General features: G+C 41.4%; 1 protein-coding gene and 1 non-coding gene across 4 annotated transcripts; both read left to right on the top strand.

Annotated features, from left to right (window-relative positions):
• Positions 1-164: 164 nt before the first annotated feature.
• Positions 165-20,038, top strand: LRRIQ4 (leucine rich repeats and IQ motif containing 4). 3 transcript variants are annotated; one of them, XM_055569134.1, is made up of 6 exons: positions 176-413; positions 4,548-5,598; positions 10,896-11,069; positions 12,297-12,435; positions 14,220-14,416; positions 17,779-17,997. In XM_055569134.1, the coding sequence occupies exons 2-6, from the start codon at positions 4,579-4,581 to the stop codon at positions 17,788-17,790; spliced, it is 1,542 nt and encodes a 513-aa protein (XP_055425109.1). In that variant the 5' UTR covers positions 176-413; positions 4,548-4,578; the 3' UTR covers positions 17,791-17,997. The 3 variants fall into 3 exon arrangements, with proteins under 3 accessions (XP_055425110.1, XP_055425109.1, XP_055425108.1); XM_055569133.1 differs by lacking the exon at positions 17,779-17,997 and adding an exon at positions 19,752-20,038 and having other exon boundaries at positions 179-413; XM_055569135.1 differs by lacking the exons at positions 14,220-14,416; positions 17,779-17,997 and adding an exon at positions 19,752-20,038 and having other exon boundaries at positions 165-413.
• TRNAY-GUA (transfer RNA tyrosine (anticodon GUA)) lies at positions 1,314-1,403 on the top strand. The gene is given in 2 exon segments: positions 1,314-1,350; positions 1,368-1,403. It is a non-coding gene; the product is annotated as a tRNA-Tyr (tRNA).
• Positions 20,039-22,175: the final 2,137 nt, after the last annotated feature.

The raw sequence follows: 22,175 nt of genomic DNA, 5'->3' as shown, positions 1-22,175 counted from the left end.
TGTTTTAGAGGCGAAGTCAGTCAGACCGGATCCACGTGGAGTCCTGTGCATCCTCTGAGAAGCACAGCTGTTATGGGGCAGGGAGTTCTCAGATTGAGAACAGCTGATGGAGGGTGGATTTGGTGGCGCTGGTAGTTTAAAAAAATAAAAATAACCCGCCTGCCAATGCCGTAAACATAAGAGAGGCAGGTTTGATCCTTGGGTCGGAAGATCCCCTGGAAAAGGAAATGACAACCTACTCTAGTATTCTGGCCTGGAGAATCCCATAGACAGAGAAGCCTGACGGGCTACGGTCCATAAAGTCACACAGAGCCGGACACGACTGAAGTGACTTCGCACACGCACAGGGGAGACATCTGAAACATCTCAGGAGTTTGAGGAGTGAGGAGACAGAACCCAGCGTTAGTTACCAGGTAAATGGGTCAGGATTTGGTACGTGGGCCTGGGGGAGAGGAGACAAGGAAGGAAGAAAGGAAGGCCTTCTGTCTGGGGTTGCCACAGGTCAAAGAGAAGGAAGTGAAAGGGCCTTGCAGACGACTCTGGAGCCAGAGACTCCTTGTCTGAAAAATGTGCGAGGAAGATCCTCAAGGTAAAAACAGGTCATTTATGAAGTTTATTATTTTCAAAGGTGAAAAAGAAAATATCTGAGTCCTCTCTCCCTCCCACTACCCAGCCAGGCATGAGCTCCAGACTGTGCTCCACTGCTGAGAAATTGTGCCAGGCAAGGTAGATGTCTCTTGAAACACTTTGTAACCCGCAGATTTTAAGCACCACTGCAAGTAGTTCTTCAGATTAAACATGATGGTAGAAAAGACAAGTATGTTTTCATTTACCCCATGTGCTACCAGCAAAGTTGAAAGGTAGCCTGAAATACTGAGATGTGAATGTAGGTACCGTTCAGCACATTCCCTTCCCTGTGCTGCTGCTGTTTAGTCGCCAAGTCGTGTCTGACTTTTTGTGACCCCATGGAATGTAGCCTGCCAGGCTCCTCTGTCCACGGCAAGAATGTCGGAGTGGGTCGCCATTTCCTTCTCCAGGGGATCTACCCAACCCAGGGATAGAACCTGCATCTCGTGTCTCCTGCATTGGCAGGTGTCTTCTTTACCACTAGTGACACCTGGGAAGGCCCTTGAATTACTCATAAACTTCTCAGTAATACTGGGTTGTAAAAGTACATCCAGAAAGCAATCCCTAGTTAAAAATAGCCAATAAAGAATCAATCTTCCCTATTCTTATTTACTGGCAGCTGTTGTAAATCCTGGCTTTATAACTTCCTTTATTAAGTCCACTAAAAATGCACATACAGTGCAATTCCTTCGATAGCTCAGTTGGTAGAGCGGAGGACTGTAGTGTGAAGTTTCTCAGGCATCCTTAGGTCGCTGGTTCGAATCCGGCTCGAAGGAATTGACATTTTGGACTTCCCTGATGGCTCAGAAGGTAAACAATCTGCCTGCAATGCAGGAGACCTGGGTTTGATCCCTGGGTTGGGAAGATCCACTAGAGAAGGAAATGGCAACCCACTCCAGTATTCTTGCCTAGAGAATTCCATGGACAGAGGAACCTAGTGGGCTACACTCCATGAAGTCACAAAGAGTCAGACATGACTGAGCAACTAACAAGAATGCATATACAATATAAACAGCTTTCATAGGGCTATCAACTTGATTCCAAACACAAGTGGGATATGATTCATGTGAGCTAATACACACACAGAGACCTTCTAGACAGATCTCATCATGGAACAGGCTGAATGTTAAGAGAAATAAGTTCTTTTATCTGTCTGGAAGCCCAGACATACTTGTGCTGCTGCTGCTGCTGCTAAGTCACTTCAGTCATGTCTAACCTTAATTAGAGTGGCCAGTGCACACAGATTTTCCCCAGATAACTCTGTTGGAAGACTGAAAAAGAAAAACCAAGCCTGAACCTTCACATCCAAGAAGATTTTAATTAAAACCAGGTTTCTGGAGAACAAATGATGTTAAAAACCCAGGTGAGGAAGTGACTGTGGGTCAGTCAAATGCTGTGCTCGTTCTCCCACTTCCTACTGTGTCTTGAGAAGAGCCTTTCGGTGGTTCTTTACTTGTGAAACAGGGATTGTAATAGTACCTCCTTCTTAGAGTTCTTGTGAGGATTAAATAGGTTAAGTAAAACCTAGAACAAGTAACTGTCCTTGGTATTCTCTATTTCTCTTTTATTTATAATTTCTTATTCTTATTTATATTATCACCTCAGTCTGAATACTGTCGATTGCCTAAAAGCCATCAGCACTGTCAGTCATTCGTATTTAGGAAATGAGATTTTATCCTGCAGGACTCTACACTGTTAGATAAAGACAAAAATGTTAGAGACAACTAGTCCTAGACATAATTTAATCCATGATACATCGTCTCTCTTTTTTGGCCACGTGGCTTGTGGGATTCCCTGACTGGGGGATCAAACCCTAACAGGGGATCAAACCCAGGCGCATGGCACTGAAAGCAAGTAATGCTATAACCACTGGACCACCAGGGAATTCCCCATCTTTTTCTTTCTTTAAATAACAGCCACACCATCTCATAACTCTTTGGGGGGCTGCTGCTGCTGCTGCTAAGTCACTTCAGTCATGTCTGACTCTGTGCAACCCCATAGATGGCAACCCGCCAGGCTCCCCTGTCCCTGGGATTCTCCAGGCAAGAACACTGGAGTGGGTTGCCATTTCCTTCTCCAATGCATCAAAGTGAAAAGTGAAAGTGAAGTCACTCAGTCGTGTCTGACTCCTAGCGACACCATGGACTGCAGCCTACCAGGCTCCTCCATCATGGGATTTTCCAGGCAAGAGTACTGGAGTGGGGTGCCATTGCCTTCTCTGTTTGGGGTGCTAGGTATATAGAAACAAGGATCTGAATCACACACTGCTGTGCTGCAAGGAGCAAAAACATTAAGTGTGGGGCTGGGAATTCACCCCTCTCCATCTTGACTGGGCCTCTATGCTGGATGGGAGGTCTAGTCCTCCAGCACGAAAGACCCCACCCTAGAAGGCAACTCAGAGATGCCACAATCAACCCAGCCACCATCATGTCATAGTCCTTCCTGCCTTCCCCCTTAGGCTGTGCGTGTGTATGTGTGTGCATGTATTCATAACCAAGGGCTTGGTTTGGTTTAGTCACTAAGTTGTGTCTATCTCTTTTGCAACCCTGCGGACCTATTGTTACCAAGCCAGGTTCATTTGCCTGAGGACAAAGCAAGGCAAACAATGAGAGGTGGAGGTTTGCAGCAAAAAATGAATTTATCATGAATCAGTCAAGTGAGGAGAAAGAACAAATCACAAATCTACCTCCCCAAAGACAAGGGACTCAGTATATTTATGAGACAAAGAAGCAGAGTGGCCTGAGGTATGGGGAGCATGGGGAAAGGTGATTGTAGATTTTAAAAAGTGAGATAATTGTCCTTCTGTGCAGGCACAACTAAGCTATCCACTGCCTCCTGGGATACATGCTCAGAATTTGGTGGCAATAGCTCACTGGGGGCAGGGTTCTCGAGCTTCTGATGGCCAATGGTCACCGATCAAACACGCATACCCAGGTACATGGTCAGTACTGCCAACCAGTCTTAACTGGCTCGGGTGCCAACTGGTCAACAGCTGACTCCAAGTTCCTGAAAAACAAACTGGGCAAACATCTCAAGACTCTTAGTGAGAGATACAATCCATAGTGGTGGTGAAGGGTCTTAGAATTGTTTAGGCTACACAATGCTTTTTGTTAAAAAAAAACAAATTGAGCTTGGTCGGTGAAAACAGGTTAGTTTTTTATTTATTAAGCAAGTTATAGTTTAATGGATCTAACTGATAACTACCCTTGGTTTCACAGATTCTAATCCATCATGCCAACTCGCACATGGCTGTTACCTATGCCTATAGAAGGTTTGATCATCCACCTGCCAGTCCTAAAACTTAAAAGTTCTACCAGGCACGAAGGTGCCCACTGGTCTCTCCTTATTTAGAAGGGCAGTTCATCTCTTGAATTTAATTCTATTGGCCTTTACATCTACAACTTTATGCCGGATTTAAGGGAAAATGCAGTTTTTGTTTTGTTTTTTTTTGGCTGCATGGCTTGCAAGATATCAGTTCCCCACCCAGGAATTGGACCCGGGTCACGGCAGTGAAAGCCTGGAATTCTCTCCTCTAGAGCACCAGGGAACTCCCCCAAATGCAATATTTTAAAATGCTATTTTTTCCTAGTGTTTTCTCAGTGTTTATGGTAAGAGCAATGATCTTTTGCAGTCTTCTATACCTCCAACCTGAAAATAGAATCAAAATAGGCATTTCTAAAAACTGAAATTAGACAACCCAATTTTTTTTTATTAATATGAGTCAACCTAGGTTAGGAGCAAGAGGAATCTACACTTCGATGTATCTTCCAACATGAAACACAAAAACCTACATTTTATGTTGTGTCACAGTGAGCACTAAATTTAATCAACTAGATTTTAATTTTGTTTCTCTTAAGGATACTAAATCTGGTGACAGGTAAAACTCTGATACATTTTTCTTTCTTTTCACAATATTTCAGATTTTGAATATTTGAACTTTCCATCAGAATAATGTCAAGTGACAGCGAAAAATACGAACATTCGTCTAGAATTCACCAGAAAAGTGATCCACAGCAGGTCTCTGATAGGATATTTTTCATTGACGCTTCGAATCAGAGCTTGCTTACTATTCCAGAAGACATTTTAGCATTAAGAGAATTAGAGGAAGTGCATTTGGAAAACAACCTGATTGCAGAAATCCCTAAGGATATTCAGCATTTAAGGAAGATCAGGGTTCTCTACCTGAACAAGAACAAGCTGAAGAGTCTATGCCCGGAGATGGGAAGGCTGAGCAACCTAGAGGGCCTGGACCTGAGCGACAACCCGATAGAAGCCTCGTCCCTGCCGGTGCTTAGCGGCATCCGCCAGCTCCGCGAGCTCCGCCTCTACCGCACCGACCTAGCGGACATCCCCGTCGTCATCTGCAAACTACTTCACCACCTCGAGCTGCTCGGACTGGCCGGAAACCACCTGAAATCTCTGCCCAAGGAAATAGTGAACCAGACCAAACTGAGGGAGATCCACCTGAAGCATAACCAATTTGCAGCGTTCCCTCTGGAGCTGTGTGGTCTCTACAACCTGGAGATCATCGACCTGGATGAGAACAAACTCACGGTCATCCCGGAAGAGATTGGGAACCTGACAAAGCTGAAGAAGTTCTACGTGTCCTACAACTGCCTGGCTGTTCTCCCCGAGTCGCTGGGCCGGTGCACCAGGCTGTCGGTGCTGGACCTCTCTTACAACCGCCTCCACGCCCTCCCGCACACCCTGGGCGAGCTCTCGCAGATGACGGAGGTGGGGCTGAGTGGGAACCACCTGGAAAAGATCCCGCGCCTCCTCTGCAGGTGGACCTCGCTCTTCCTGCTCTACCTGCGCAACACCGGCCTGCGGGTGCTGCGCCGCTCCTTCCGGCGCCTGGTTAACCTGCAGTTTCTCGACCTCAGCCAGAACTTTCTGGAACATTGTCCGTTGCAGATCTGTTCGCTGAAGAACCTGGAAGTCTTGGCCCTGGATGATAATAAAATATGCCAGGTACTGATTCCTTTCCTGGCTGTCACTATGCTGCCTGGCCCTACATTGGTGTGGTTCCGTGTCTAAACATCAGAAAATTCGAGCTGAGTTTATGAGTGAAAATCGGGATTGACAAATCTCTCCAACAAGGTCATCATGTTACCTTTCCCGCCTGAATAGCAGTAGTAATCATAATGGTAGCTGATGTTTATTTGCAGTATGTAGGTGCCAGTCACTGGGCTAAATGTTTTTTTTGTGTTATCACATTTAATCCTCACAATGACTTTTTTTAAATTTAAATAGTCTTTCTTTTTTAGGATAGTTTCAGATTTATAGTAAAATTGAGGACATATTTCAGAGAACTTTCATATATTCCACACTGAGATTCCCCAACAATTAACATCTTAGATTACTATGGTACATTTGTTACAATTAATAAACCAATATTGATACACTTTTATTCACTGAAGTCCATAATTTATCCATGTTTCCTTAGTTTTGATCTAATCTTTTTCCGTTCAGGATCCCATCCAGGTTTCTGCATTACGTTTAGTTTTTGCGTCTCCTTAGCTCTTCTTGGCTATGAGGGTTTTTCAGGCTTTCCTTGTATCTGATGACCTTGCCAGTTTTGAGATGTACTGGCAAGGTATGCTGTAGGATGCCCCCACTATTGGAATTTGTTTGATTTTTTTCTCATAAGACTGGAGTTATTGGTTATTGGGAGGAAATTAATTTATACATTTGTAATACAGTTATATTGTCTTGTTACACTCTGCTTTCCTTCCTGAGATCTTCTGACTTCCTGCATGATTTTTTTCTTAAATTGCATACATTACTCACAATGATTTTCTGATGTGAGTGATATTATCCTCAATGATATAGGAGGAGAATGAGGCATGGGGCTTTTAATGTGTCAAGGCCACACACCTGTACCTGATAGAGTCAGAATACCAATCCATACAATTAGACTGCAGGGTTCATCTTCCAGAGTTCTGACACATGCAACCTTAGGCCCTAATGTTCCAAAATCAGATATCTGCAAAACCAGGTCAGTCCCCAGAGAAGCTCTCCCATATGTGTGCAGGGTGGTGTGTTCAGACATTCATCATAGTATTGTTGATAATCATGGCTTATGGGCAATAATGTGAATGTCAGTTGGGAGAGGAATTTGCAAGTAAATTGTGATATATTTATAAAATGGAATACTATACAATAATTTAAGTGAACTGGAGTTATATGTGCCAATGTGGATAGATCTCAAAACTGTGATGTTTATTAAAAGTAAAACACCTAATTACAGAATATTATGCCACATAGAAATCTTTAATCACACAAAACTACATACACAACATATAAAACATATTTTATGTCCCCTGCATTGCAAGGAAGATTCTTAACCTCTGGACCACCAGGAAAGCCCCTTATTGTTTTTTAATATTTGAAAATTTGAAAGAACAGAGTTGTTTTAAAAGCAAAAGACTATTCTGGAGAGAAAGAATAGAAGGTTTAGAAACCAACAACGCTAACCAAATATCATGTCTGTTTTTCCTGGTTGTGAACAACACTCTTAATGTGTATCTCATACATTGTAAAAGTCCTAGCTTTAAAGTTGTTTTTTGTGTTTTTTTTTTAATCTTTTACTTGATTTTCAACTTTTAGAACTTTGGGATTTTTTGTTTTGTTTTCCTCATTGTTAGAGAGTTTCAAAACTGGAAGTAAACATTTTGATGATGACTTTAAGATTTAGGAAGAGGATCTAGTACTTAATTTCGACTTATTATAGGTAGCAACCCATCTTGGAGGATTTTAGAGGTTCTATGAGAAGGCCTCTGCCTATCCCCAACTCTTCTGCTGCCGATGTAAGAATTCCTGTTACAGTGAGCAAAGTCTGTCATTCCATAGTGGGAGTGAAAGTATCAGAATAGAAAGTGCCCTTGGGAAGTATAACATAGTTCACTTAAATCCTATTGAGTCATGAATGATACCTAATCCTTTCCTGTGACTTTTTAAGAGGTCAGGGTGGAGGAGAGAATCACACACAGATGTGTGTGTGTGTGATTAGCAAAGATTCAGTTCAGTTCAGTCGCTCAGTCGTGTCCGACTCTTTGCAACCCCATGAACCGCAGCATGCCAAGCCTCCCTGTCCATCACCAAAGATTTCAGTTCAGTTCAGTCTTTCAGTCGTGTCTGACTCTTTGCGACCCCAGGAATCGCAGCACGCCAGGCCTCCCTGTCCATCACCAACTCCCGGAGTTCACTCAGACTCACGTCCATTGAGTCAGTGATGCCATCCAGCCATCTCATCCTCTGTCATCCCCTTCTTCTCCTGCCCCCAATCCCTCCCAGCATCAGAGCCTTTTCCAATGAGTCAACTCTTTGCATGAGGTGGCCAAAGTACTGGAGTTTCAGCTTTAGCATCATTCCTTCCAAAGAAATTCCAGGGCTGATCTCCTTCAGAATGGACTGGTTGGATCTCCTTGCAGTCCAAGGGACTCTCAAGAGTCTTCTCCAACACCACAGTTCAAAGATTAGCCTCATCCAATACCAAGCTTTACTGCAAGTCAGACTGCACCGAAACATGGATATGTTCAGTGTTACTATGTTGAACATGGAAATTTCCATGTACCAGTATTTATGATTCTTCAGTTTTTATGATGGTATTACTGTGTTTTTTGTCTTCCTTTCTGAATTTCCTATTATTCCAGTCCCTCTAGGAACCTCCCAATCATTTCTCTAATGACATGTGACCTTTAAGCCAGCTTCTTCTCTCTCTCTCCCACCAGCCTGGTAGGCTGCAGTCCATGGGGTCGCTAAGAGTCGGGCATGACTGAGCGACTTCACTTTCACTTTTCACTTTCTCTCTCCCACCCCAATTTACCTCATGGACTTTTGGCACTTGAAGCCTAGCCAGTAGCTTTTTCTTGCCTAGATGGAGGCAAAAATAGCTGACTTTTCATGTATACCTACATGGATTTTATGTGTATGGTCCATTCCTATTGTTGACTGAAAAAGTGATGGACAACCTAAAAGTTGAGAACTGTTTTATTTGGTGGACAGAACTGAGGACTTAAGCCCAGAAAGCAGCCTCTCAGATAGTTCAGAGGGACTGCTCCACTGAGATAAGGGAGGAGCCAGGATATGTAGGACTTTTCACAACAAAGAACACGTGGTCCGAACTTCATATGATTTAACTGTTAATTAAAGAAATTAATTAACAAATTCTGACTTCCCTGGTAGTTTAGTGGCTAAGACTCTGTGCTCCCAATGCAGGGGGCCCAGGTTCAATCCCTGATTGGGAAACTAGATCCCACATGCCACAACTAAGACCAAGTACAGTCAAGAAACAAAAACAAAACAAAAACATTCATCCCTAAAGAAAACCAAATTCTCAAGTTAATGAATTCAGTACTTTTCTATATATGGGAAGATGCAAGAGTCTGGGTTCATTGAAATCATGTATTTCAATGACTTCATTGAAATCATTCTTTTGATATGAGCCTTAGCTATCTAAGGCCAGTATTCTGTTCTTCCCATCCTGAGTTCCCTCAGGGTTCATGGTCCAGTGGCTGCAGTGGCGCAATGGTTGCTACATCCTTTGTTGACTGGTTTGGCAGGCAACATTTTACATTCACACAATTAAGGGAGAAAACTCAAGTTTCAGAATGGCTACGGCTCAGTTATACTGTCAGCAATAATTGCTCTCCCTTGATTCTCTGCAGGCTTTCTGTACATCCAAATTTATTTCTGCTATAATATGACTATGATGGTATTAATTATTGGCTCTTGAATATCTTGGGAAAAAAATCTTTAGATATTCAGTGGGCTTTTGAAAAAGTAATGCTAAACCCATGAGCTAAGAATATAGCAGTACAAATGAAATGACTGGGTTATAATGAAGTGGTTAGGTTGATAAATCTTTCCCTGTTATTTAGGACTGCATTAAATGCAGACACTTTGCATTGAAGGGATCTAAGGGCCTGATGAAGAATTTGGAAATAGCAAAGAAGGAAAGCTTAAACATCAGTTTCTCTGGACATTGACTTGTTCTGAGTTTTCTTTTTCTAGATGTAAATAAAACTGAAAATGTTTTATAACTTTTTAAGAAAATGAGCCCTCACCTTACATAACAAAGAGGAAAATGCCTTATGGTTTATTCCAAGTGTTTGAAACTTTTGCCTATAGGACAAAAGAAAGCCTACTATGGGGATAATCTATTCACTAATTATTTACCTATTCCACCCATCTAGGGAGAGGTTGGGTTGAGCTGAACTCTACTAACCATTCTTATGAAAAATAGAATGGCAGGTTAGGGAATGGGTGGAAGGAAAGCCAAGGTTTAAGCAGGGACCTGTGAGAAAAGGTTGCCCAGTGAAGAATCGAGCCAGGTAACAGAAGTGGTTCAAAATGAATTAAGTTATTAACATTCAGAGTTGGGCCTTTTTTTCCTACAAGAAAATAGGCATCTATGTAACTTATTCCATAGGGTGATTGTGTCATGTATTTAAAGAATGAGATTTTCCATGTGGTTCCAGAGGGCCAGCAAGAGGTCAATAGGGGATGTATTAGTGACACAGATTTTGACAGGAGAAGGAAATCCGAGTATGTAGAAGGAAATCCAAGTGGTCTTCATCCAATGATCTTTTCATCCCAGGAGGTAGTGTTTAAGTAAGAGCTGGATGGCTAGCTATGGAACATATCCAACCACCATAGTAGAGGGTAAGAACAGGGACCTTTTTAAGGCCTTCCAACTCTGAAAGTCTAGGAATCTGTGCAATGCCTGCCTAATACCAGGGCACATAGCCTTGGGATGCACTGCAGGGCAGAAGATATGATTATAATGGTCTTCATTGTTTCCTTCCAACTGGTATTTTAACTAAGGTTTCCAAATTGCTGACCTAAAGCCTTTTAGGATGGACATCACATCACTAAATTGATCAGTGCCAATAACTGAATTAACTATGAATATTATAGTTGCAATAGTATACTAATAAGCTTTGTACTTTTTCTTTCAGTAGTGTCAAGCATTTGCTACACCATAGTTGAAAAATTTGCAATAACATAGGTTAAAAATTGCTCTAACTTTATCCAGAGCATGAAAGTAAAGAGCACAGAGGTTAGGGAAAAGGTAGAACTCCAGACTTTAGATCTACAAGTACAAATACTATAGATGGCAAACATATGGGCCAACTTTGCATCTGCAGGAGATGCTAAATTGCTCCCTTTAAAAAAAAATCTTCCTCAAAACTAAAAGCCCAATTTATTTTCTTACTTTTAAAAATAATCCTGATCTGAAACTTATCTTTTTGAAATATTTCCAGTTACCTTCGGACTTCGGTTCACTTTCAAAACTGAAGATTCTTGGACTAACGGGAAATCAGTTCTCTTCATTTCCGAAAGAGATCCTTTCTTTAGCATCTTTAGAGAAATTATACATTGGCCAAGATGAGGGAGCCAAGCTTACCCATCTGCCAGTATGCATTCAGAGACTACAGGTAAGCCTCCCCAAATGAGCAGGCAAAGAAGTATATGCCCACTGATTCCTTGGCTGATATGAGAAAACATGGCTGTATTCTCACAGGTTGCATGTGGAATCATCTATACTAGATTTCTAGCTCCCAACAAGTAGTCATTATTACACTTTGAGGCTTCCACTGTCTTCCTGAACAACCACAGGATCCACACTTGAACGTTTTATTGTGACTGGTCTTGGATATGTCAGGGCATACTCATTCCTTCTGTGTGGTTTGGCATGTTTTATTTGCAAAATTGAGCCATACCGCTCTCCAATTAATTTCCACTTTTAAAAAGTATTCTCTGAAAGTTGTACTACTTTGAAGTTAAAGTGTCATATAGATGATGTGGCCAGGAATCTGCATTTTACATGGGTCTGATTCCCCTTCCTGCATGGTGGAAAGCATATCATGGTTGATTTAACCATTGCAACGGGTTCATGCTGAAGATGGGTCCACAGCACTATGCTAAACCCCAGCAAAGCAACATAGCATTATTCAAAGTAGCTATACCAATGTGTCTTTATGTATGCATGCTTTAAAGCATGATTTTTTTCATGTTCCTGGTGCTACACTTTTAATAATAATAAAGTAGGTGTAAGCCACTACATAGCTCCCAGCCATGGAACTGAGTAATGATATACACAGCACGGGTACTTCTCACCTCTTCCTAATTCTTCCTTCCTTTGCTCTGTGTTCACAGAACTCCTTTCATCAATTTGCTCCTTGTACGTGTCATGCCACACTCTCCAGAATCTTAGGGTGAAATGCAAACATTAAATTTTTATCCAGTGAATCTGAAAATAGTCAACCTGTTCTCTGTACATTTTGGCTCCTTCCACATGGGCGATGTTGGATTGATAACTGAGGCAACTGCAGTTCTATAGCAACTGCCACAGATAATTAGCTATTAAAAGGGAACAAATTATATTTGTAGTTAAATGATCCAAATTGTTTTTCTGCATTAAGTTATAGTGAAACAAATAAACACTAGATTCCCATGTTCTCTTTTCCCTACATACCTGGGAACCATGACTAATGGCTTAACTCAAGTATAATTATATTTTTTTGTTGACGATTCTTTAAATGTGTTTTCCCCTTAATCCTAATGAATAATATTCCCATTGAAAGAACATGGGAACTCATAGGTGGTTCTAGTTACCATAATTCTTTTATTATGGTACGATAACATACTCTTCTGTTATTCAGAATCTTAAAGAGCTGTATATTGAGAACAATCATCTCGAGTACCTGCCTGTATCCTTGGGATCAATGCCTAACTTGGAAGTTCTTGACTGCCACTGCAATCTAATTAAGCAACTCCCAGATGCTATTTGCCAAGCACAAGGTGAGAAATCTTTGTAGATCTACAACCCAGTGGAGTTTGAGTAGCATTTCCCATGATGGAAGACATCTTTGTACTACTAAAGATCAGTCTCAATGTTGAGGAGACTTCCCTGGTGGCTCAGATGGTAAAAGCTGCTGCCTACAATGCAGGAGACCTTGGTTCAATCCCTGGGCTGGAAAGATCCCCTGGAGAAGGAAATGGCTACCCACTCCAGTACTCCTGCCTGGAAAATCCCATGGACGGAGGAGCCTGGTAGGCTACAGTCCGTGGGGTCGCAAAGAGTCAGACATGACTGAGCAACTTCACTTTTCAATGTTGAGAGCTTATACCTACCCTGTAATCTCCTTGCAGAGCTTCTTAGGTGGTAATACGGAGAAGGCAAGGTACCTGATTGGTACAGCTAAAAGCCACACAAAGGCAGTTAGTTTACTGGGAATTGAAAAGAAAATATCTACTGCTATTAAGATTGGCATTCATCCTCATAGCCATTATACTGTGAACCAGAACTTACTGAATACCTATTATCTGCCAGAATTTGCAGAGAAGGCAATGGCACCCCACTCCAGTACTCTTGCCTGGAAAATCCCATGGACGGAGGAGCCTGGTGGGCTGCAGTCCATGAGGTTGCTAAGAGTCGGACACAACTGAGCAACTTCACTTTCCCTTTTCACTTTCATGCATTGGAGGAGGAAATGGCAACCCGCTCCAGTGTTCTTGCCTGGAGAATCCCAGGGACGGCGGACCCTGGTGGGCTGCTGTCTTTGTGGTCGCACAGAGTCGGACACGACTGAAGCGACTTAGCAGCAGCAGCAGCAGCCAGAATTTGGGCTTGGGGGTCCTGTAGTAAATTTGCATTAGATCACTAAGTCACTTACAAGAGAAAGGAAAAGGATTGACCCAGAGTAATAAAATTATCAAGGCAGTTGGGGCTGGGGGGGTTGGGGGTGGACCTATTTGATTGCCATGAAAAATCATACATCATTCATATTTGAATATGCAAAGATTTTCCACTAGGCTAAACCACTCTGTATTTGTAAAATAACAGGTTTTTGCTGAGATCCTCCTAGAACCAGATTTTTAAAAATGTTTATTTGCCATATTGTGCTGAATCTTCAGGTTTATAGATATATTTTCAAACTGTGACTATTCTTTAATGAAAGAAAGATGAAGGAATATGAGTGGATTCTGTTGCCTACTCATGGGACATTCCAAGATTAGCAGCAGGACTTCCCTAGTGGTCTAGTGGTTAAGAATCCACCTATCGATGCAGGAGTCACGGTATCAATTCCTGGTCTGGGAAGATCCCACAAGCAAGTAGGCCCATGCACCACAACTACTGAAACCCAAGCTCCCTACAGCCACTGCTCTGCAGCAAGAGGAGACACTGCAATGAGAAGCCCACACCCCACAACTAGGGTGTAGCTCCCACTTGTTGCAACAAGAGCAAGCCCACATGCAGCAACCAAGACCCGGCACAGCAAAAGATAAATTCAAAAAAAAAGCATGGCCACAGGGTTGGATCTGCGACACTCCTTAGTCATCTCCTGATTCTGTCCTTAACCTCTGGAGGAATGGAACAGTCTCAACATTTTTTAGTATTTACTATTTTCCTGTCTCTAACACTTATTTACACTGACTTCAACAACTCTGAGTTGTTATAAAACATTAAATTTTTTTGTTACATGGTCTAACAGGAAATACACATTTCAAAGTGTTTGGACTAAGCAATGTATGCTTTAATTTTGCTAGTTTTTAAGACATTATTTTTTAAAAAATAATTTCAGCTTTGAAAGAATTACGCTTCGAGGACAACTTGATCACTTATCTTCCAGAGAATTTGGATAGTCTAGTGAATCTAAAAGTTCTGACACTAACGGGCAACCCCATGGAAGAACCCCCAATGTCAGTGTGTGCCAAAGGCACTGAAGCTATATGGGAATACCTTAAAGAAAGGAGAAGTATGAAAGAATTGGCAACAAAGGTAAAATAAGCAACGATTTTGGAGAACATATTCACAGTTGCTTGGAGAAGGGTATTGCTAAACTTTACAGATTATCCTATAGGGCTGCTCTTTGCACATCTACATTTTGAGAATTGTGATTCTTACTTATTGAATATTTTTACATCCCCAGGCCTAAGCAAGAGATTTTTAAACAAAAATCCTAGCATTTTTTTGTCTTTTCTGTTCCTTTTCTCTTTGTCAGATAAGAAGCCAACAAACAGGCAAAAGAAACCAAAACTTCAAACCCCCAAATGATCTAAAACTGTTGGACTAGTCACTGTAGTGAAAGGCTTGTGTTAACTCAGTCAGATAAGCCTGAAAAGTTAAAAATGAAAGCACTGTGGAGCACAGGTCTAGAGGCCAGAGTTGTGCTCTGCCACCAACATAGCTTCAAAGGGTTAAGATGTTCATTGCCCACTAAGCCGTGGAGACATAAGGACACCCCAGAGCCCAGGAATGTGTCCATTACAATCAGTATGCAGTATTCTCCATTCAGCTGGTCCACGCCTGCATCATCTCACACCCAGATGACTGCATTAGCCCTCCAACTAGTGTCCCTTGTTACTTGCCTGCTTCCCCTACCATATATATTCTTCCACTGAGCAGTCAGACCTACGCTGTTGAAACCTAGGTCAGATCTTGCTGTACTTTGCTGAAATCAACAACTGTCCATTTTACCCCAAATAAAAATTAGTCTTTTGTCTGTAAGACCCTTTATCAATGGCCCTCAATCAAATCAGACCTAACACCCTCCCTTCTCTAATAAACATTATGTGAAACTTCCCTTACTCTTTTTAAATTAGACTCATAGATAACATAAACTACCACAAACATAATTTTAATAAATCAAAATAATGCCCAAACTGTAATACAAAAGAAAAGTAGTTTATATTGAAATATTAATTTTAGTATGTATATACTCAGGGATGATTACACTGGAAGAATGAAATTACTTACCGTTTTTAGGATACTTCCTAGAAGTAATTTGAACAATGTACCCTCTTGCACATTTTAAAATTGATATTAGACCTTTTTGTGTCATTAAGTTTAGTCATTGCAAAGGATTTACTTCGATATCAGTAAACATCAATTTACAAAATATTTGAACAAACTCTTGACATGCAAAAATTTTGTCATTTATTTTTCTTCTTGAACATGTATTTCCATTCTACTTTCCCTTTAGAATTGGCCTTAATGTGTGTATGTGTGTGTGTGTGTGTGTGTATAATCTAAATAATTTACAAATCACCTTTCATATTTCTAGGCTACAAAAATTTTATGTAAATTAAACTTTTTTCCTATGATCATAACATTTTAACATTCTGGATTGCGTCTTTGTGCAATTAGTAGTAGTATAAAATTGACCAAAACAATATAAAATCTAGTATAAAATTTGATATTCAATTATTTGATGTATAGGATTTTTGGAAAGATTTTTTTTCACATAGTTTATATGTTGTTGTTGTTCAATTACTAAGTTGTGTCCAACTCTTTGTGACCCCATGGGCTGCAGCAAGGCAGGCTTCCCTGTCCTTTATCATCTCCCAGGGCTTGCTCAAATTCATGTCCATTGAGTTGGTGATACTATCTAACTTTCTCATCTTCTGCTGTCCTCTTCTCCTTTCGCCTTCAGTCTTTCCCATCATCTGAGTCTTTTCCAATGAGTCAGTTCTTCACATCAGGCGGCCAAAGTATTGGAGCTTCAGCTTCAGTCCTTCGAGTGAATATTCAGGGTTTATTTCCTTTAGGATTAACTGGTTTGATCTCCTTGCAGTCCAAAGGACTTTTAAGAGTTTATATGTTCTTGCATAAATATTACTTATTGCTAGAATGAAATAGGGTTTGGCATCAGTTCCATTCCTATTTTTTATTTTACAGAGGAAATGCTGAGAAAGCTTGTTCAAATTCATAAGTTGACAAGGAAAAGAATGGAAAAAATTTGTTTGCCTGTATTGTTTTGCTTTAAATGGCAGTGCTTCACACATCTCTGAATTCCTTCCAGATATAGCCCCCCGAAATTATATAGTAGGCTCTCAGCTGACAAATCAACTTCAATTTTCTTGAAGGCAAAGAGCTGGAAACCACCTCTCTTATAAAAGGATTGGTTATCCAGTCCTTAGAGCCAACATCAATACTACTATTTTGAATTATCCCTTTTTCAGTGCCCCCAAGGTTTTTGGAGTCTTGGGCAACCCACCCTGGTCAGATTCAAATGGATGAGGGGCTGCCAAAGGGGGAGTTGTGAAGGGGCGGTGGGACTCGAGGTGGGACTGGAGGGTCAGAAGTTATGTTCCTTGGCAGACACATTTTAAGGAGGGGGACGGATGAGAGTTGAAGCTCTGGAAATGAGTTTCTTCCAACCTATCCAAGCCTGCACAAGCTTGGAAAGTCTCTGTGGACCAGAGTAAGGGGCGCACAATTGAACTCTGTTGAATCTTAACACACAAAAAGCCTTGTGAATTTCCAGAATCCCTCTCCTGGGCACTGCTGCTTCCCTGGAAAGTCACCACCTTAGCTGGTCTGCTGCTTTCAGGCTCCGTCTCATCCTTCCCATTTTCACTCTACTTCAAGCCTCATGCGTGCTTCTGCCTCTCTGTCCAGAGGTGCTTCCCCCCGGGTGTGGGCAAGACTGTGGCCCTCACTTAGTTCAGTCTCTGTTCAAATATCCATACACCTGTCCTCAAGCCCCCTTATATAAAACAGCATACCTCCACCCACCTCATTCATTCATTCATTCAACACATATTTATTGAGCTGCAACTATGTACCTGGCACTGTTCTAGGCACTGGAAATACATTACTGAACAAAATGGGCAAATATTTCTGTCCTCATATTGCTTAAAGCCTGATGTGGTGAGAGTAAGAACATGAAGTGTAACACATAATATATGTTAGAAAGTGATTTCTAAGTGATGTTAGAAAGTGATTATGTTGTTTCTAACATAATCATATGTTAGAAAGTGATTAAGTAGTATTGGAAAAAAGTTCAAGCTAAGGGGAACTGAGGTTGCCAGAAGTTGTGTGTGTGTGTGTGTGTGTATTATAGGGGTTTTATTTTATTTTATTTTTTGGTCAAAACATGTATTTAGATAGGAAAACCTGGTGGGGTTCAGACTGCTCTTCCATTTCACTGGACATCTAAAGTAGCCACTTACTCTATTTAGTCTCCTTCCATCTGATCTTGCTCTGTTAGCTGCTTCTTCCTTTTATTTTTTTAAAATTTTTATTTTATATTGGGGCCTAGTTGATTAATAATGTGTTGATCTCAGGTCTACAGCAAAGTGATTCAGTTATACATATACATGTGTTAATATCCTTTTTCAAATTCTTTTCCCATTTAGGTTGTTACATAACATTGAGCAGAGTTCCCTGTGCTATACAGTAGGTCCTTGTTGGTTATCCATTTTAAATATGCAGTGTGTACACGCCCATCCCAAACTTCCAGTCTATCTCTCCCCACAACCCTTCCCCTCTGGTAACCATAAGTTTGTTTTCTAAGTCTGGGAATCTATTTCTGTTTTGTAAATAAACTCATTTGTATCTTAAAAAAAAAAAAAAAACATTTATAGAAGTTTCAGTTTAATGAGATGGTCAGTGTAGGATTCTTTGGGAAATTGACTGTCTCAAGCAACTATTACAATATATTACAATAGATCATAGACTGGGTGGCTTGAACAACAGAAATATATTTTCTCACATTCTGGAGGCTTGAAGTCCAGGATCGTGGTGCCAGTATGGTAAGAGCTTCCCTTCCTGCCTCACAGATGCTGCCATTTCACTGCGTCCTCCTATGACAGAGAGAGCAAGCTGTCTGTCTCTTCTTGTAAGAGCACTGATTCCATCATGAGAACCTCACCCTTACGAGCTTATCTAAACCTCATTACCTTACAAGGCCCCGTCTCCAAATACCAACACATTGGGGTTTAAAATTTCAACACATGAATTCGGGGGAACATAACTCAGTTCATAACAATGACAATCAAGCAGGTTATTGAAGAAGTGGAGGCACGAACCATCTGAATATTAGGAAGAGTGTTCCAGGCAGAGAAAGCAGCAAAAGCCAAGGCCCTGAGCTGAGATGGTGCCTATGTGCATCTGAGCAGCAAAGAGGCCTGCATGGCTGGAGCGAGTGAGCAAGGGGAGAGTGAAGAGGTCCGGAGGGTGGGGGAAGATCGATAGGGCTTTGTAAGCAAATGCAAGGACTTGAATTTTGGGTTTTTGTTTGTGTTTTTAAGAAGTGGATTTACTTAGAGAGATACACATTTCAGGTGGTGCAGTGGTAAAGAATCCATCTGCCAATGCAGGAGACGCAAGAGACACAGGTTCAATCCCTGGGTTGGGAAGGTCCCCTGAAGAAGAACACAGCAACCCACTCCAGTATTCCTGCCTGGAGAATCCTATGGACAGAGGAGCCTGGTGGGCTACAGTCCGTGGGGTTGCAAAGAGCTGGACAGGACTGAACTGACTGAGCACACACGTACACACATTCCACAGACAAAATGCTGTTGGTCTCAAAAGGTGAAAAGGACCTTGGGAGAAACACTCCACAGAGAAAGCATGGGCTGTCTCAGAAGGCGAGAGATCAGGACTTGAGTTTTATTCTGAGAGAAATGGGGAGCCACTGGCAGGTATGAAGAGTCTACTAGAGAAGGGATGTTCCTGAGTGGGTATTAAGAAAGGAGATCTCAAGAACACATGAGGGCTGTATAGCACAGGGGACTCTGCTCAATATTATGTGGCAGCCTGGGTTGGGGGGGAGTCTAGGGGAGAATGGATATTTGTATTCGTTTGGCTGAGTCCCTTCTTTGTTTACCTATAACTATCACAATAGTAATTGGCTATACCCCAATATAAAATAAGTTCAATTAAAAAAAAAGAACAAGTGACGATTACCTGTAGGTAGGAGCACAGGTGGTCCCAGAACAAGAGAGAAGGCAGAGTACAGGCACACCCATTCCCCGTGCTGTGTACTGTTACCTCCGTGGCACTTGTCACCATCTGTCAAATTACACAGTCATGTGTTTCTTGTTTATTGTCTTTTCCCCTCACTGGAATGTGAGCTCCACCGACTCAGCGATACTGATAATTCAACTGCTGTTTCCCTAGAACCATGCCTGGCATGTAAGAGCACCAAATACTTCCAAAAGTCTTTGCCTGGATGACTGGCCAACTGAGAAAGAGAGAAGATGAGGTTTAGAGCTCTAGCCATATTCCATTCTCCATATGTTGAAAACCGCGTATCGCATACCAGAACAAAGAGCTGTAACCGTCCCCAGTCCACTGTGATGAGAGCTGATGCTGTTCTTATTTTCAGATTCAGGCTTGGTGGCGTGGCATGATGGTACGCAAAGGACTTGGGAGATTTGAAGAACTGCTAAAATTGCAAAAGAAGGGAAGGAATTCTCCAAAAGATAAGAAAGGAAAGAAAGATGTGAAAGGAAAACCTGTAAAGAAAAATAAATAATTCTATAAATGTACGAATTGAGGTAATGAAACCTGGTGGATTAAGAAGGCAAAATCTCTAGGAATTAGATGCCTATCATACAAAAATTACTCACAGTGTTACAGTTACATAGAAAAATAAAGATTCTTTTACTGAAATGTTTATGGATTAAATGCTTTGATGTCCTGGAATTGCTTCAGAATAAAATCAGAGAGAGATAAGTGTGAATGATCCAAATGAACCAATATGTGTGCTCAGTCACTCAGTCATGTCTGACTCTTTACGACCCCATGGACTGTAGCCCACCAAGCTCCTCTGTCCGTGGGATTATTTTCCAGGCAAAAATACTGGAGTGGGTTGCCATTTCCTTCTCCAGAGGATCTTCCCTACCCAGGGATCAAACCCAGGTCTCCTGCATTGCAGACAGATTCTTTACTGTCTGAGCCACCAGGGAAGCCCTAGAATGAACCAAGATCAGCCATAAATTGGTAATTGTAAAAGCATGTGATAGGTACAGGGAGGTTCACTATACTATCGTGTCTGCCTTTAAAACTCTTAATTATGAAACAATTCATAGGACGATCCAAAGAAATGTACAGAAAGGTCCATGCACCCTTCACCCTTCCTCAGTGTTGACATCCTGCATGACTATGGGAATGGACATCAGTACCACCCACAGAGCTTGTTCAGATTCCATCACTTATACACGCGCTGGCCACGTGTGTGTGTGTGTGTGTGTGTGTGTGCAGTCCAATGCAATTTCCTACATGTAGCTTTTGCGTAGCCGCCACCACGAGCAAGATACGGAAGTGTTCTACCACCGCTTGTGCTATTACTCTCAGGCCCACCTACCACCTCTCTTCCAGTCCCTAACCTGTAGTTTTATTTCAGGAGGATCATATAAATGGAATCACATAGTAAGTAACATTTGGGGACTGGCCTTTTTATTTTGCATAATTCGCTTCCAGTCCATCCAAGTGGTGCATGTAGCAATAGTTCATTCCTTTCTGGTTGCTGAGCGCTATTGCATAGTTTGCTCACCATTCACCCGTTGAAAGGTGTTTCTCTGTTTCCAGTTTTTGGCTAGTTTGAATAAAGTTGCTCCAAACATTTACTCAGAGAAGTGAAGAATTATTACCTAAAACATCCCCATTTATACTAATCAAGACCCCCTCACCCTGATGACTTTTTCTTTTGGAATAATATTGAGTTCAAATTCAACATGTCCTTCAAGCAATGATTCTAATATGAATTATTAGTGTAGCAAGAAAAAAGCAAAACATAATCTGATTAGAATATATCAGAATAGAAATGTGTGAGCAGATCCCTCTGCCATGCAATGAATTTCATGCTCTAGTAAGAGAAAACCAGAAATTCCCCAAATCACGGACAGCAACACAGGAATTTTAATGAATTAAATAGATTTTATGAGGCAAATTCCATGTCAAAGAAATGCTCAGAAGTATTAATAATATGTTAATTTGTTTATTTTAGCAACAAAATATTTTACTTTATTTTAACAAGGTATGTTTTTGTTACTGGGTGTTGAGTTTTTGATCACTTTTAATGAAGATCTGTGTGTCAGTGACCATTATTTGTATTCATGGTTTGTATCTGAGATAAAAGGCTGCTGCTGCTGCTAAGTCGCTTCAGTCGTGTCCAACTCTGTGCGACCCCATAGACGGCAGCCCACTAGGCTCCTCCGTCCCTGGGATTCTCCAAGCAAGAACACTGGAGTGGGTTGCCATTTCCTTCTCCAATGCATGAAAGCAAAAAGTGAAAGTGAAGTCGCTCAGTCGTGCCCGACTCTTAGCGACCCCATGGACTGCAGCCCACCAGGCTCCTCCGTCCATGGGATTTTCCAGGCAAGAGCACTGGAGTGGGGTGCCATTGAGATAAAAGGCAAGAGAACATAAAACAATAAACAACTGAAGGGCATACTTTCTGATGAAAATTACATTTCCATCAGACCACATTGAGACACATATAATGATAAAGATAACATGAAAATGTTCCACAGTTAGAGCCTTTCACATTTTACACACTCACATAAATACACACCCTTATATTTAAAACATTTAGTAAAAGAGGCATAAAATTCTAGGGAAAGAAAAAAGGACATGCGTTACTGGAATCTAAACATTTTGTCAGGCCTAAATAGAAAGTGAACTAACTATATATCCAAACAAATGAAAACCCATTGAAAAATGTCACCCTTGTTTCATAAAATAGAGCATAAAGGCATGTTCATATTAGATTATCCTAGGCATATATTTACGAAGCTCTTGTAACGTA

Source organism: Bubalus kerabau, chromosome 2, assembly GCF_029407905.1.
Source record: "Bubalus kerabau isolate K-KA32 ecotype Philippines breed swamp buffalo chromosome 2, PCC_UOA_SB_1v2, whole genome shotgun sequence".
In the NCBI taxonomy this organism is placed as follows: Eukaryota; Metazoa; Chordata; class Mammalia; order Artiodactyla; family Bovidae; genus Bubalus; species Bubalus kerabau.
The sequence above is the reverse complement of the archived record's forward strand: the minus strand, read 5'-3'. Positions and strand labels throughout refer to the sequence as shown.

What these genes read in the sequence shown, in the direction of transcription:
- LRRIQ4 (XM_055569133.1), top strand. Translation starts at nt 4,579, where the DNA reads ATGTCAAGTGACAGCGAAAAATACGAACATTCGTCTAGAATTCACCAG. An exon ending in ATGATAATAAAATATGCCAG is followed by an intron (nt 5,599 to 10,895) that starts GTACTGATTCCT and finishes AAATATTTCCAG; the next exon opens with TTACCTTCGGACTTCGGTTC. An exon ending in TATGCATTCAGAGACTACAG is followed by an intron (nt 11,070 to 12,296) that starts GTAAGCCTCCCC and finishes TCTGTTATTCAG; the next exon opens with AATCTTAAAGAGCTGTATAT.